Source organism: Corvus cornix, chromosome 15, assembly GCF_000738735.6.
Source record: "Corvus cornix cornix isolate S_Up_H32 chromosome 15, ASM73873v5, whole genome shotgun sequence".
In the NCBI taxonomy this organism is placed as follows: Eukaryota; Metazoa; Chordata; class Aves; order Passeriformes; family Corvidae; genus Corvus; species Corvus cornix.
In genome coordinates this window covers 8,672,430-8,689,202 of record NC_046345.1, presented here as the reverse complement: position 1 = coordinate 8,689,202, position 16,773 = coordinate 8,672,430, and the positions used below count along the sequence as shown (strand labels likewise).

General features: G+C 38.5%; 2 protein-coding genes across 4 annotated transcripts in view; one reads left to right on the top strand and one right to left on the bottom strand.

The window, feature by feature from the left end:
* The window catches only part of PI4KA (phosphatidylinositol 4-kinase alpha), a 54,725-nt gene that overhangs the window by 20,448 nt on the left and 17,504 nt on the right, over nt 1-16,773 (top strand). For all 3 annotated transcript variants that reach the window (XM_039560852.1, XM_039560854.1, XM_039560853.1), the window contains 10 exons: nt 11,590-11,698; nt 12,196-12,332; nt 13,223-13,356; nt 13,518-13,600; nt 13,874-13,944; nt 14,057-14,181; nt 14,617-14,698; nt 15,290-15,373; nt 15,731-15,820; nt 16,316-16,435. In XM_039560852.1, the coding sequence (XP_039416786.1) occupies nt 11,590-11,698; nt 12,196-12,332; nt 13,223-13,356; nt 13,518-13,600; nt 13,874-13,944; nt 14,057-14,181; nt 14,617-14,698; nt 15,290-15,373; nt 15,731-15,820; nt 16,316-16,435 (1,035 nt within the window). The remainder of the gene's footprint in view (nt 1-11,589; nt 11,699-12,195; nt 12,333-13,222; nt 13,357-13,517; nt 13,601-13,873; nt 13,945-14,056; nt 14,182-14,616; nt 14,699-15,289; nt 15,374-15,730; nt 15,821-16,315; nt 16,436-16,773) is intronic.
* Nucleotides 1,293-10,202, bottom strand: SERPIND1 (serpin family D member 1). The gene is made up of 5 exons (XM_010398166.3): nt 10,095-10,202; nt 7,224-8,092; nt 3,300-3,573; nt 2,199-2,343; nt 1,293-1,814 (listed from the first exon to the last, which is right to left on the bottom strand). The coding sequence occupies exons 2-5, from the start codon at nt 8,074-8,076 to the stop codon at nt 1,623-1,625; spliced, it is 1,464 nt and encodes a 487-aa protein (XP_010396468.1). The 5' UTR covers nt 8,077-8,092; nt 10,095-10,202; the 3' UTR covers nt 1,293-1,622.

Sequence of the window (16,773 nt, the reverse complement as noted above, 5' to 3'; positions counted from 1 at the left end):
TTCAATCATTGATAAACTACTTAAACCTAGGGCATGAATATTTAATCTTTTGCATATGTTTTTCTTTTTTGTATGTGCTTTCCTTTTTGAATACAGATAAAACAATAAAATGTGTATATGAATGTTAATAATTTCTGTTGTGCACTTCAGTACTGAAAATCGTCCATCCCACAGTGGACTTAAAAGACAGGAATTGGGGGAAACATCTGCATTTCCTATTCAGTATCAGCTCTTCATCATTTCATCATCTAATACCAGTATTTCACTGGCTGACAGGTTAAAAAGCTGTGTGTATGCAGCATATAATTGCAGTAGATGCAAAATTACAAACAGCAGTATATAAAAGCAAAATTAAATCAACAAGTTAATATTGGAAAAACACCTTCTTAAGAAAAATAGTTCTTAAAATAACTGTTGGTTTATAGGTTATGTGTGCATTTTTGCTTAGATAAGACAAATTTATAATGTATATAGATTGATACAGTATTTGGTGCTGCAAAAAGTGATAAAAATACTCTCACTGGATTATGAGGCATATTTCTTAAAAGGTATGAGGTAAATGAAGGTGTGCAGAGGTGGTATGTTCATTCACATTTGAATGTGTGGTACAGCTCTGTTCCTTGTACCATGTAGACAGCAATATTCTACAGAGCGTGGGTAAGTAACATAATTTGAAATGGTGACACATTTGAACACCATTTTTGTTGTTACTAGAATGATTCAGAAAGTTTGCAGTGACTTGAAAGGTTTTGTCCATTAAATCAGGTGTGGAGAGTGCATTGGAATATTAACAGAGTCATTGCTATAAATGGCTTTTTTTGTGGAGAGGATTAGGTGATACTGAGCCAGTGAAAAGAGCATTTTGCTGACTGCTTTCCCTCTAAAGGGTATTCTGAGGATATTTATATCACTTACTAGGCTGGTGTAATTCTGATACCTCTTGTTCCAGTGAAGATCAGAGAAAGTATTGAAGCAATACAAGTTAGATTGGGGAAGAGTAGTGGGTCCCGTAGTATTTCATTCCTCCAAGACATTTCTGTCTCCTCTTACTTGGTACACTAGTCCATGATGCTTATTGTGTCTATCAGTCTGAATGTTTATACACATTGTGTGTATTCACTGAATATTAAATGATACAAGCAAAAGAAAGAATGGAGACATCAGATCTTTTTCAAGTTAGATTGTATAAAATGCCCAGGAGAGACTTAGGCATCTATGGCTGGTCAGGTATTCAGGTTTTCCTTAGTCCTATTTATCATAAACAGACATCCTAGCACAAATTTAGAGCTAAATTTCAAGAATCCAGATAGTCTAAATACTTTATTGATTACATTTTATACACTGATGCAAAACACAAAGTGTAAGTTACTTTGTGATTTTTTTTTTTTTCTAGTAATACACTTATATCAATGCATGGCACTAACCATTTTAAATTGCAGTCAAATTATCTACTGCTGTGAGTCCATTCATGAGAAACTACCTGTAGATAATATGTTTTCTTTTGATACCAGCGGCTTTTGTATTGGCTAATATGACAATAAATTTTCCTTTATGATACTGGTATTTTAACTTGTAATTATACAGCCCATGTGTAACAGAGTGTTGGAGGGTCTTCTCTGCTTTTAAGATGTGGCTGGGTTGGCAACTCTGCCCATGAACAGAAGGCAGCTGGTGCGGTGTTCGTAGATCAGGAACAAAAAGGGGTGGTCGATGACAAAGCGGGTCTGAGTGGAGAGAGGCATGAACCCCACGGTGGTGATTGCTGCAGCCTCTGTGCCCTCCTCATTCACTGTGATTGTGCCTTGGTGATTGAACTGTTCAAACAAACAAAACAGGAAAACAAAAGTGAAATTGAGGCTCTCCTAAGTACACTTGAATGATGTGCTCACGGCCTTCCCTGCTTCACGTCCCACACCCTTGCTGGCAACACCTACGCAGCACCAATCCTTGGGGTTTTGTTTTGTGGAGAAGCCTGTTCCTGACTGACCACAACACTCTTAGTGCCTTTGACATCTGATTAAACACTCTCTTCATTATGTGAATAGACAAGGACAAACCCACAACCCTCCCTCCTATGTCCTCCAGAAAAGATGAGGAAAAAATATTGTTTTAGCTTACTGTGCAATATTATTACTGTGCTGCCATGTTACAGGGTGATAGAGTTTAGTCAGAGAGGAGGTGAAATGAGGAGTAAGTACCCTGTCAATGGTGACCTTCTCATCTGATATACCAGAGTAGTCGCCTTTTCCATTGAACAGTTCTTCTATTCCCATGGATCTCAGATAGTCAATCAAATTATAAGTCTTCTCCAGCTTAAATTTAGGAAGAACCACTTCTCTTGTCCTAGTAAAAATAAACACAAAAAGGAAAAATCATTGAGCAGATATGTATGTGCATGACTCCTTTGCTTTACAGACCTGTTGTGGTTTGGTTTTTTTGCTGTCTTCAGCAAGCAGGACACAGAGATACACAGGACTGTACTTTTGCTTTCAAAACTTGAGCATCGTGACTTTTAAAACTGTGCTTTAAAAAATTAATTCCCCTGCAAAAACTGTTAGTTTGTCAATTTGATATTTCATTTATAATGGTTCACATTATTTATGTGTATAAGATATGTGACTTTGAGCAGTTCATTGCATGCTTGTAGTAAGTGTCGAGCTGTCAGATTCTCTGAAATACTAAACTGGAGATTTGTCACTTCTTGTGTACAATGGAAATAGGTTGAATTCCTGGATAGCACATCAAATCATCTCTTTTTATCAAGTCTGAAGACAGATATACACCTACTCTGCCACCTTCCTCAAGGGAGGCTTTATGACTTTATTGTTTTTCCTCTCCCATAATTCTGATGTTCTTTGTTGATTATGGAATGTGTTCCTTTACACGCAGCTCTGTTGTAATGCTCAGTGCTGAACTGAACGTAGGCTGATGTGACCAAGATTATTCTGCACCAATAATCTGTTATTTTCACAGTTCTGTTTTTCCTTCTTACTGAAAGCTTTTATCAGTAAGAACTTTTTCTTTAAATCTGCATCATTAAATAATCAATAGAAAGAATTTTGGAACTTCATTCCAATTTTCTATCTCAATCATCCTCGATTTCTTGACGGAATTTAAATTTTGAGAGCTCACCGGTCCTGATTTTTAATGCAATAAATCCAATTTTGGAGGTTTTGTTTAGGTTTAGTATTTTTTTATCAGAATATAATATATTATCCCCTGCATGCTTTACTTACCCTTGTCAATCTCATCAAGAAAATACATTAAGACTTTAACAAGATGTGCTTTTCAGCAGATACCTGTTTGTCATGCTCTTCTGCCACTTTTCTACCACTTGAGGTGTGATTTGCTTTTCAAGGGCTTTCACTCCAGACAGTTTGTGTGGGAGCACCACGAGCATGCTGATGTTGCCTACGAAGGGCAGCTGGATGATGCTGCAGTCCAGCTCGGTGTCGGCGGCAGCCAGGAAGGTGCCCTTGGTCTGCATCATCGGCACCTTCACTGTCTGCTTCTCGTTCAGCCGGAAACTTCTCTTTGTGGTCATTTCCACTGGAAACTTATTCTCCCAAGTTCCTGTTAATACAATGCAGAAGACAGATAAAACTCTGCATCAGGTCCCTGTTTAATCAAATGTTCCCAGAATAGGTTTACACTAAGCTTTAAGTCACATGAATTGGGAATTACTTTAGGAGATTGTTGATTTCAGTGAAGCCTGAGTTAGAAGACAGGTTTTAAAGTGACTTCAAAATTCTTGGCTTTATAACTTAACATTTGTCTGATTTGAGTGTTCCAAATTGCAGAAACAGGTGAACACAAACCAGAAATATGAATGTGGTTGGTGTGTATTGTTTTTCCCTGTGAGGAACCTAGAAATTTAAACAGATGCAGAGTATTTTTTAGGGTTTGCCTCTAGCAGAGCACCTGACCCAGCTGTATTTTCTGAGAGATGGGATGCTTGAATCCAGTTCTGAAGGCACCTTCGGAGAATGTTAGTGGTGTATCAAGCTAAGCAAGGGCTGGTTTCATTTTGCATTAGGTTGTAGAAGATGCTCTGCTGAAGGCATTACCTTACCTTAGTCCATTCAGACTGGTTCATTTTCTGTCTTAACCTGAAGACTTGGGGTGTTGACTGCTTAATTCTGTCATCCAGTTTGATGTGGTAACAGGCTCCTGTAGATTTGCTGAAATGTGACAGGTTTATGCCCAAATAATGCAGTCCAACACATTTTGCAGCCCAGAAAGCTTTGCCATCAGGGTTTGAAGCTTTTTATGTGGAGATACTCTGGATGCCAGAAATATTTATTAACTATTTGAAAGAAGGTTTTTTAAATACAGTGTTCTGTTGGTCTTTTTCTAGAACTGTGGCTCTGGAATAAACATAATTTCTTAAGGGGCAGACAAAGCTAGACAATTATAGTGGAAATAGGGTTACCAGTATTTCCTGTAAAAACTCAGGAATTTAGGTCATTATTGGCAAGCAAGTATGTGAGGAATGTGACTGTGTGGAGAGCCTACAATATAACCTTAATTGGTTCCTTAGTCTGACTTTGCCAGATTGACTGTGAATAAGCCTTTTTCTTTCTTAAGTCCAACTTTCATTCTAATAGTTCCTTCACATGTCAGGCTGATGTGGACCAGTTTGAGAAGCAGTCAGACTGTGGTTAATAGTCTGAAAGGTATGGGGTATAAAATGGATGATGCTATTCCCAAACAAATTGTCTCACTTCTAAGGAAAACCCGGTATCTGGCTGTTCTTCAGGGAGCAGAATTCACAGGTGTAGGACTCCAGCTGGCCGATGACATGGAGCTGCTGTGGGCCAGGGCAGCTTCAGCAGCACTGCCATCCACTGAGGGATGGGAAACATAATCAGCTCTTCCTAGTGAAAGATAGGAGCTGGGGAACATTTTTCTTGGATTTGGTTTTGCAAATGCATTTGTCTTGGGGTAGAATACTGATCCCCAGCAGGAGCTACGTGGCCAGCTGAAACCAGCTGGGGCTTAATGACTTCTGTGACTTTCTGTTTTGAATCTTCCCCCAAGATGTCTTTTGGATCCATCCGTGGTGGCAGATATTGTCTCCATTGAGTGACTGCTCTTTTGCATTTGTGACCAGAATCTCAGAAAAAATCAGGACATTTTGGACCTGTCAACATTTGTCAGTTACCAAAACTGCCATGGCTAAAATAACCAGCTCCTACTTGATAGGAAGCTCATAAATGATTGCTGTGCAAAATGGGGGTAGACTGGACATCTGTACAAGATAAAATGTACTTCTTACCAGCATAAATAGTTTCCAATAGTTTCTTGGTGGTCTTTAATATAAAAGGAGCTTGAAGCCTCATAGTGTTTGTCAAGTGTCCCACTACTCAGTATCACTTAAACTGAATATCTCTATATCTGAAAATGCTTATAGGTTTCTTAGTTCTGAGGGCTTAATAGAGCTTCTCTGCAGTGGTGCAAACAGTGCAAATGGAAAGATGTGGACAAAATTTGACATATTAGGAGGAGTAGTGGGGAAACTAAGAAACTCGGGAGCAGAACTTGCTTTTAAAAAGTTCAGTTCCACTCAAAATAGAATTCCCAGGAGACTGTCACTGTAAGACAAAAGAATGAGAGATAGCAATAGAGAATTGATCTTCTTTGTTTTGAGGGTTATAAATTACAGCCTTCAGCAGGTGGCACCAAGGCAGTTTGGACTAACAGGACTTCATGGGCAGAAGAAAAAGCCAAGTCTTTTTGATCTTGATAACTGGAGAGTTTCAATACCACAGCTATCTGTTTTTGTGGTGTTTTTGTTATTTTGAGGTAGCACAAGTATTTAATAATTTTGGAGTGAAACAAAAGGCTATTTCAAATTTGACTAAATTATGAAAAAAACCCCTTCACTTTGTATAGTTTCACTTTGTATAGTCCTTTTCTTAGGGTGGTCTGACAGACAGTAAAGCCTTGTATTTAGTATGATGTGATCATCAGAGATGCAGTCAAGGATACAGGTAAGTGCCTGTTGGATGGTACCTGAGAATAGGAGATTATTTGTATTTTGCTAATGATTGCTTCAGATTCTCGTAGAGATAAGTGGCATTATTCAGGGAAGTAATTCCTTGCAAGTGAGTGGGAAAAGGTACATTTATAGGAATGTTGCTTCTGTAACCTGCTGAGATGGCAGGTGTAAGAGAGGCCTTTGTTTCTTGGAAGTAGGGACATAACTGGGGAAAAATAAACTCCTTCATGAATTAGGGAAAGGAGTGTGTTGTACTTGCAAACACTTACCTTTTTGGGCAAATCTGTCTTTCCTTACCCATGTTTTAAGTCACCTTTGTCTGATTTTCATCTTAAACAGTCAGTAACAGATTTCCTTCCATCCTCAGTTCTTCTTTCATTGGCACCTCCCACCTCTTGCTCATTTAATATAATTTTAAAAGTTTGTTGAAAAGCTAACAAACTTTCAACCTGAGGCAGATAACTTATGTTGAAAATCTCACCACAGGCTCTTAGTTTGAATGTAAAGATATTGAAAATAAGGGTTTATAATAATAATATATTGCACAGTCTACTTCAAGCCTCTTTAACTGTTCAGCCTCTACTAATACATGAAGAAGCCTATATCAGCAGACAGTTCATGCTGAATTAACTGAAATATTCCATGCAGTGAATGTGTGTGGTTTTAGTTGTAGAAGAACAGTGTTTGTTTTGGTTATTCTCTTAGGGCCCCTGTATGGGCTTGTTGACAAGGATCATGCTCTGATCGTATGAAAAAATGGCATCCTTCAAGCTGAAATTCTTTGTGGTCGTTCATATGTATCCTAAATACTTAAGAAATGTTTAAGTGCTTTAACTGAAATCAGTCTGTACCATTTCAGTGATGCCAGGACTGAATGTGACTAATAACTTGCAAATGCATTTATACCTCCCCATCTGAGACTTCTACACAGCTCATGATCTCTGGGGCTATTCTGCATTCATACGTTATTTTTCTGTCTTGCTGTGAAGTAGTAAGCATTTGCTCTCTGTATACAATACCTACTAACTTCAGACCATGACTAGAACACTGTTGTACTACAGAAGCAGACAAAAATGGGCTAATAATAGAGATTCTTTGTGAGGGAGTCAGTGGGTTTTTTATAGTGTAGATTAGACTTAAATTCCATTTTGGCTTATGACATACAGTATGGCATTGCGAACTGAGAAAATCCTTCACTAAGATTGAAATAACAGATTCTTACCTTTAAAGTAAAGACAATTAAGAATCATCATCAGTGTTGTAGGGTTTATATTCACGAGAGCTTCCTTTATTAATCCCTTGGTCAGCTTCAGGATGCGTTCGTTGGTTTTGGCTATGAAGCTGGGATCTGAGAAATCAGCTGGTTGGGCATCAGCAAAGTAGTATGTTTTCATATTGTTTTTGAAATCATTCAGAATAGAAAAGTCCTTATGAATATAAAGGTCATTGACAGACCTCAGTGTGTAGCCAAAGTTGCGCCTGAAGAGCCGATGGGTGAGTTTGCGGAAGAGGTTGTGAACGGTCATGAGCTCATATTTGCTGCTGGCATTAATGAAGTCTTGAAAGCCCAGAACGGATAACACTTCCTGCTGGGTTTGATCCTTCAGACCCAGGGAAATCATAGCCATTGCAGTGGAAATACCAACAGGAGCCATGATAATATTGTCTGAGGAGCTGGCCTTGTCTGCCACACTGCGGTAAAGGTTGAAGGCAAAGTTTGCATTGAGGATATTGAGGCGCTGGATTCTAGTTTTGCCCTGAAATAGTTCAAGAATATTTCCTTGCTGAACTTCAGAAACCATGTGTGGGGCAGCATCAATAACATCACTGTAGTCATCTTCACTCAGTATCTTGTCGAGGTCTAGATAATCCTCTTCCTCCTCCTCTTCAGGAATCAAGTCATTAGTGATGGTGTTTTCTCTGTGGAACTCGAGTGGCAGGTTTGGCACGTAAGTCCCGTTTTCGTGTGACTGAGCACCTTTAAGGCTTTCAAAATGCTCGGTGACGTCCTTGACTCCACAAAATGTGGAGGTTATGATGAGAGCAAGGGCAAGCAATTGAAATAGGAACTTCATTCTGACAGGTGAAAGCCTGGAAGACAACACAGTTGAGAGGACCGAGGGTAATTGAATTTAGTTATCTATTCCCTGATTTTAGGTCCATGCTGATTTCTGTCACAGCAGAAGGTCTATAGTCACCTTATTCAACAGGATTGTTTTTTAGTGGAACACATCAATTAGAAGGATAAGTCTGTTTTACTGGTAATTGGTTTTGCTTACACAATGCCTCCAGCTTGCCAAAGAATTGGTTGACCTTCTTCCATACAAATAGTCATTACTGGCATATTTAAACAGTAACAAAGTCATTATGCAAAATATATGGGACTCTTTATTTATAAACTGTTAAACTGTGCACCAGCTGTGCTAGTAGTGTGTGCTAAAAATACAATGTCAAGTTAAGTTTGAAGATTTGAGCTTGGTAAGCAGAAGAGGGACTCCTGATCCAGTCCCCGGCAGGAGCATGCCAGAAGGCTGAGATGTACTGAAAAATTTGAAAAACAAACATCCTGTAGCTACAACAAAAATGGAAGTTTTGTGGGAGTATTTTGGAAAAGCAAGGCAGCAATCTGGTGAATAAAGGAGATCTAGGCGTGTAGAAAGACGTATATTTGCACTGAGTACCATTAGTGGGACTGCAGTGGGGGAAGTGTTGGGCATAAACATCTGTCCTGGTCTGCTCATGGCCTTACTCGGGCATGTTACTCAATGTCTGTGCACCCTTTCTGCAGCTCTCTGTCCTCATCTGCCACTCTTGTGATTGATTGGCTTGATTCTGCTTTTGGCTTAGTTACGTTTTGTTTCACTTTACTTTTGTGAGCACTGCAGAACTCGTAGTGCTCTCTGTTTTCTTCATGATGTGAAGTCTCTGTGAGCTCCCTTCAGAACTTTGTTTCTCTAGGCTTACTGTGATCCCAGTTCTAGATTCGTAACCTCACCTGTTTTGTTTGAAAATACATTTAAGTAGAACCTGCATTTTTCTAATGGAAACTTAATCTCTTAATGTACTGAGTAATAATCTCTAAATGTACTTAATGGACTGTTGCATTTTTAAATTATTTCTAAAAGCAAAAATTTTCTTTGGTATGTATTTGAAGAGAATACATCAGACTTACTCAGCTGTAAAACCCTTTACCAAGAAGTGGGTCTGAGAGACTTTTCACCATAATATTGGGTGCAGTAATTACAGTGATATTAAAAAGATATGAAAAAGTGTAATTCCCTCCTGTGACAGTCAGAGATCAAAATGTAAGTGTTCAATGGCTCTGTCAGCTGAAACTGAATGGGTGTCTGAATGCCAGGCCTTGGGTTTTTCTCACACTTAATTTAAAGTTAATTTCAATTGACACACTTTTTTGAGTAAAAAGGCAGTTATTTACAATATAAGGACAAAATACTGAATACAGTTAAAACAAAAATCTTACTAAGGTGTTGATTAAAATGCTTTTTAAATTAGGAAAGAGAGCTGTTCTATAAAGTATGAAGGTTCACATACTTGTACCTGTTCAGTGACCTGTATTTCAGTGAATAAAACCTTAAAGGAAAATATTTTCAAACATGTTGTAACAGGATTGAGATAACTGAGCTGATAGTTTAATTTTTGAAACTCTCCCCCAGACTAATCTGCTTTAAATCCTGAAACCATTTAAGGTGATCCTCCCACGTAAAAGAATACATCGTTCTGCAAAAATGAAGGATCCAAAGAAGATGCTTATGAAGTTGTTTTAGACTGTGACTGAACATCTCGAGTCCATCTTTTTCTTATTGTTCCTTCATAAATTCATTAGATTTTTCCCCGCCCCCAGAAGTCAGGCCCTTAGGGCTGAGATACTTTGTCCAGTAACCACTGATAAACATTTTCTGCTCTTGGCACAGCAGAATTTGCTGTCCGTATTCCCAGCTTTACATTCTCATCTTCATCAAAGTTCAGTTATTGTTTAGCTGCACTTACACAGGCAAAATGTCCCCCTTCTCTGCAGTATGCATGCCTTTGGTGAGATCTACCTAAAGTAACAGGAGAGGTAAATGAAGCTTACCTTTAAGCCACTGTACGGGAAGGATGTGTTGAAAAGCTCAAGTAAAGGGAACGGCAGGGTTTAAATCTGAACTTTGACGCTGGTTTTTTGTGTATCTCCCAAAGTAAACATTCTCTAAACCAAACACTGCTAAACTTACTTCGTCAGCCAAAATCCCTCCCTTGCCTAGTGATCTTTGCTGAATTCTCTGTTGTTTGTTGAACTACTTTTATGGCTTTGCAGGTACTTGTTCCCTTTTGAGGAAGATCTTTGAGCAAAAATCAGTGTGTATGTGAAGTTTCAAAGTCAAGCACACACATAAACTTGACTGTTAATTTCAAGAAAAGCCATGTAGCTGCTATTTTGTGCTGAAATGGGGGATGGGGGGAGCATCTTAGTGCAAATGTGTTTGAGGCCTCTGTGGTTGTGATGGGGCTTCTTCAGCTGGTGTTATATTGGTGCAAAGATTTCCATTGCACAAACAACTTGCTACCGTAGTGCTGTTCACCAGCTTAAACTCAGACTGATTTTATTAAAATAGAGGGATTTTTTCATGCTTTTCTTTTTTAAATGACTAATCTCCCTCATGATTTACAAATGCATCCAAAGTTGGCTTTATGTAAGGTTTCACTGAAGTACTGCTGGCTCTGATACCTAGAGAGAATTATTGTGGTTAGAGAAAACTTCTTCAAGCTAGATTAGAATGTAACATTTTGTTAACAAAATTTACAGTAGTAATATACAGTCATATTGAATAAAGCTTGCAGTTTAATGGACGATTTCTTTCACTTTTCATACACTGCCTGTGCTTTAGCTCTTTTTAGGATAATACACTATGATCTCTGTTATATAAATATATCTAAAATTGTATATTATGTTGGCTGGGAGGATATAGTGCTCTTCCGGTGGTAGCAGCTGTTTGTGCAAAAAGTATCAGAGAATTTTAATAAATGTGTTGAAAATAATGCTCTTTTACTTGCTTGTTTAGATAGTAAATTCTTCAGAACTGATGTCATTCTGTGCGTGGGTGCAAACAATGAAAGATCCCCAATTGGTGCCTCAGTGTATTTCCACAAAGCTAATAAACAATAGCAACCAGAAGCGTTTTTGACTAATATTTATTTAGTTTGGAGTTCCTTTACACTGAAGCAAAGCTGCATGGCATTGTCTTCAGCACAATTTAAAGGACCACGTGGTTTCTTCCTCCCTGCAGTGGATAGTATACTAATATTATGTATTCTCCTCAGAGGTTACTGTATCAGCATGGCGTTATTCCTGTGTAAAACAAAGGAAATTCTTACTTCAGGCATCTCAAAAAGTTAGCCTTTCAGCTTTCAAAAACGAACTTAATTCCTTCAATGTAACAATAGCAGTATAATACTAGTTTTCATAGGTGACAAAGAATATTACCTTTGTAAATCATAGTAAAGAAGGTGCATGAATTGATTCCTTAGTGTGGAATTAAGTTATTCTAACTCCCACCATTTTCAAATGTTAATTTTTATTTCTTTGGTAGCTCACTAGACGCTTGCCACCCATCAAGGAGGCCAAACCCAGGCTGCAGAAGCTGTTCCGCGATTTCTGGCTGTATTCGGTGCTGATGGGATTTGCTGTGGAAGGATCAGGTACTGGACATTCTAAGAGGACAGCGTTGCCTTTTGATGAATGTAAATACAACTATATGGAAGTTATTCACAGTAGCTGGAAGAAAAATTACAGGCATAAAGACACTTCAAAGCAAACAGCTTACATGACAGTTCTCTGGTAGGATTTCTTTAAATCTTTGCAGGTTTGTTATCAGATGCAGCATAGTACAACTTGTACTTAGTTTTATTCCTAAGTTAATAGTCTTAGTTATAAGTTTTGATAACCAGGTTCCTGAAATGGAAGATCAGACACATGGGGTACAATGGTAATTAAGTAGAAACTTCTTGTCCAATGAGAAACTTCACCTAAACATACTAAATTTGGAACATGGATCATGTGTTTTGAGTGTCTGTGCTTAAGAGCATGAAAAATCTGCTCTAGGAAGTAGTGCAAAGCTTGGTAATGCGAGTAACTCTGTGAAACTTATTTTTTTATAATGCCTCATTCCACCTTCCTCTTTCTACTTCTGTTCCAGGTCTTTGGCCAGAAGAATGGTATGAAGGTGTGTGTGAAATTGCCACCAAGTCTCCATTACTCACATTTCCCAGCAAAGAGCCGCTTCGATCTGTTCTGCAGTACAATTCTGCCATGAAGAATGACACCGTGACTTCTGTAGGAATTCATTTCTTCTATTAGCTCCTTCCATAATGTCTGCCAGTGTTAAATGACATGATATCTGTGATATATTGAAATAGCACAACACCCCTTTAACCTGCCTCCTATTAGTGGAAAGCAGCTGTTTTACACTATTCTCCTGACAGCAGGATGCATAAGTGACTTGAAGTCAGTTTTATGTAGCGTTAATGTAAGTGTTTAGGGGGGAAGCTACACCACCTTAATTAGGTGTAGAAACCAAGTCTTTGTGGAGATGGAAGCCTCTTAGTACTTTTTCATCCATTTTGTAGCCGACAAAACTTCCATTGTTTAAAAAAAGAAAATCAACAAAGTTTGAAAGGAAACAATACATTCAGTCTTTCAAAGAAGTGTTAAATTTACTCTGGCTTGATACTGGTATTCTCTCTCCTTAGTGTTTGTAGGATAGATTTAGCAGGACAGATTTTGCCCAAGGGCTCTTTTTGGCTTATGAAATCTCTTTGGCTCCCAAATAATACAGAAATCTGCATTGTGCCTTGATACATAGTTCTGTGGCACCAAAGACTGGCACAACAAGTTGTCCATGAAATTTCAGGAGCTGGGTAGTGCTGATGTTGGTTGAACTTTTATGCATTTAGTGTAGGAATTGTATTTCTTCATTGGTATAACTGCATGGAAATTAGCAGTTATTTCTGCCAGGAGCTTGATTCCAGATGTAATTCTGTTCTGTTTTTGAAGCATTGTGACTTGCTGATTCAGGGGAGGTTGGTCTGAGTCTGCAGGCAGAAGCATCCTCTGAAATATCTGTGAAGGTTGAAACGTTAACAGAGTAATAGCTGAATGCATGTTTGAGGACACAAGCGAATACAGGACTCCCACTTAAGATAACTTCATGTATTCATCTCTAGGCTGAATTAAATGAATTACGGAGTACCATAATCAATCTCTTGGATCCTCCTCCAGAAGTGTCAGCATTGATCAATAAGTTGGACTTTGCCATGTCTACCTATCTCCTTTCTGTTTACCGCCTAGAGTATATGAGGTATATGTATAGATATTTACTTCTTTTCACTGATGAAACAGCAAAAAAACCCCTGAAACAAAACAGTCAATAAATCCCTGAAAGAAACGTAATCTAAACCAAACAAAACCTGAAATAAAAAACCCCACAACACCCCAGCTTACAAAACTCTCCTTCCCTAGGGTGCTGCGTTCAACTGATCAAGATCGCTTCCAAGTTATGTTTTGCTATTTCGAAGATAAAGCAATTCAAAAAGACAAATCTGGTAAGATTTACCTGCCAAGGTTTTCTTTCAACTTGAGATTTGAGGAAATTATCGTCAGGCCTGCAAAGCAGAAACAAATCAAGCAGCTGTATAACAAAATGAATCATGTTCACCAGATTGCTCCTGCTTTATTCTTGCCAAGAACACTGGTTTTGTTTTGAAACAGGTTCAATATTGGCTGAGTAAACATAAACACTTTTTAACTGTTAAGCATGGTTTATAAAACAAATGTGGTTTTGACAATCAAACCTGTCACTTCTCTCCATTCCTCAGGCATGATGCAGTGTGTGATAGCTGTTGCTGATAAGGTGTTTGAAGCTTTCCTGTCAATGATGGCTGATAAAGTAGGTAACCTGGAAACTAAAACTTGGAATTTGTATTAAAGTTCTCATTTCAGTTTATGAAAGTGAGTTTGTCTTTTCCTTTAAGAGCCTCATACTTTGGCATGTTTTTTAGCCTAAAACTAAGGAGAATGAAGAAGAGCTGGAGAGACATGCTCAGTTCTTGCTGGTGAATTTCAACCACATTCACAAGAGAATCAGGAGAGTTGCGGACAAATACTTATCTGGACTGGTAGACAAGTGAGTACAGATTTCATGTTTCTCTTTTCACAGTGACTATTTAGTGGTTCCTTAGGCACTTGGTGACACTGGTCAAGTGGATCTTGGCTGCTACTTCTGCTGAAACATCTCCTTGAAAAATAACAGTCAGTAGTATTTTTAGCCTGAGCTCTGAAACTTAAAATGGGTTAAAATGTATGTTGGCTTAGTATTCCCATGGGTGGAGCAAAGCAAAGTGCCCATGATAGAAATGCAATCTCAGCTCCTATGAAATAGCTCTCCTCATCTTTTGGCTCTGGATTAAGCCATGAGCCATGGCAGGCTTTGTGGCTTCTGTTGAGTGTGAGCTTACCTAGGGGCGTATAAAACGGGCTGTTTGATTAGCTCCCTTGATAAAATAATGTCCTTCCTCAGCTCTCCCTGGTTATTGTGTTTCTGAATTCTGTCTTGCTCTAGATTTCCTCACTTGCTGTGGAGTGGAACTGTGCTGAAGACTATGCTAGATATTCTGCAGACATTGTCTCTGTCTCTTAGTGCAGTAAGTACTTTTTCTTTCCTGGAACTTTTTTTTTCCTTTTTGCTTTGTTCTGCATTTATTTGATACTTAATTGAGTTTGTAATTTGGTTTTCCTAAGATTGATAAAATCTTAATTTTAAATTCAGTGAAGCAAGAACTATCTTCGCAACCCTATTTCATAAGTAGCAAAACTAGTGCTAAAAAGTTGTTGTCAGATGTGGTTTATAATTGTTGAAATGTCTCATTTGAAATAAAAATTCGGTGGTGTTTTTCTGGTTTGTGGTTTGTTTGGTCTTCTATAACTGATGGTTTTTAGATTGTATTCTCTCCAGTCTGTGTATGTGTATCCATATTTCTTGAATCTATTACATGCTAGAATTTTTGAAGAAGAAAATGCTTTATAGAGTTTTATTTTTGTACTAAATGTTGAGGAGAGTGCTTTGAATTTTTGAAATTATTTATTCTAAAAACTGGAATACAAACAGTTTCTTTTAGAGCTGTTCAAATTGACTTAGGGAGCAAAGGCTAACAAATAGGTTTGGTACTTGTAGTGTTAATGTCAAGTGATGATGAATTTTGCCTTTCTGAGAGCTGATAATTGTTTCTGTTTAGGACATTCACAAGGACCAACCATACTATGACATTCCTGATGCTCCATACAGAATAACAGTCCCCGACACGCATGAAGCCAGAGAGGTGGGTGGCCTTCCGTGATTTATCAAAGAATGAAATAATACCTCATTTCATAGCTTGGAGATAAATTAGTGAGCTGCTCTGAATGGTCATTTTTTAAAAATACTTCCCTAGGTGAGATTTTTCTAATAGGATATGACACTTGGTATTTATGTTTTTCTGAATTTTACTATTTTACTTGACTTAAAGTGTGACAGTTCTTTTCTAATCAAGGTCACATTTAAATGTTACAGAAGATTTTAACTGTGTCATGTTGCTGCAATTGTCTTGCTCCCTATGTTACTTACTACACCATTAAAACTAGTGCCTCATGCTAAATGTCCTGTATTTTACTGATTGTGTTGATGCTTTTTGTTCTAGAGTATAGTCAAGGACTTCGCTGCACGTTGTGGGATGATTCTGCAAGAGGCAATGAAATGGGCTCCCTCTGTTACAAAATCTCATCTACAGGTAATGGGCCTGCTTCTGTGAGAATTGGATTTTTGCAGATACTGGACACTGCAAATCTACCTGAAGTTTGTATTTCCTTTCCTAAAAAAAGAGTCTCAAGGGTTTCTATCCTTGTGCGAAAGGACAACTAATTATATTCCTTTCTTCCATATAGTCCAAAACAGTTCATCTCATAAGGTTTTTTTGTCAGAAGTGATTCTTTTAAGAAAGATCTCAGCCTTCAAGCATTTATGTTGATAACTTCATTCGTTTTCAATACAGAAGGAGTCTTTGTGTATTTAGGAGGACATTCAGAAAATCTTATTGCCAGGGGAGCAATGCCTGAAAGAGATGAGTAGGGACAGTCTTTTGTCATGTATGTGTATAGTTTAAGTTTCCCATTGTTTGCAGTGATGAGCTTTTGCATTGCTTATGTTTTTGTAAGCATAGTTTGCTTATGAGCTGCCTTGTTCTGAAGATAATCAAGTATTTTGGGGTTTGGGGTTTTTTTTTCAGGAGTACCTAAACAAACATCAGAACTGGGTATCGGGGTTGTCCCAGCACACTGGACTGGCCATGGCTACGGAGAGCGTTTTGCACTTTGCAGGCTACAACAGGCAGAACACCACTCTGGGCGTGAGTATTGTTTGTTCCTTTGTGCACCTGCAGAGAGACCTTGACAAATCAGAGGGCTGAGGAGAGACTTCATTGCTGCCTGCAACTTGCTCACAAGGGGCAGCAGAGTGCCGGCACTGATCTCCTCTGGTGACCAGAGACAGGACTCGAGGCAATGGCATGAAGCTGAATCGGTGGAGGTTTAAGGTTGGGTATTAGGAAAAGGTTCTTCATTCAGAGGGTAGCTGGGCACGGGAACAGGTTCCCCTGGGAAGTGGTTACTGCACCAAGCCTGACAGAGCTCAAGAAGTGCTTGGACAATGCTCTCAATGGTGTGGTGTGATTGTTGGGTTTGTCCT

Coding starts and splice junctions, on each gene's coding strand:
- SERPIND1 (XM_010398166.3), bottom strand. CDS start 8,076: ATGAAGTTCCTATTTCAATTGCTTGCCCTTGCTCTCATCATAACCTCC. Junction 3,574..7,223: donor TAATTGTCTTTACTTTAAAG/GTAAGAATCTGT, acceptor TTGTATTAACAG/GAACTTGGGAGAATAAGTTT. Junction 1,815..2,198: donor AGAAGGTCACCATTGACAGG/GTACTTACTCCT, acceptor TTGTTTGAACAG/TTCAATCACCAAGGCACAAT.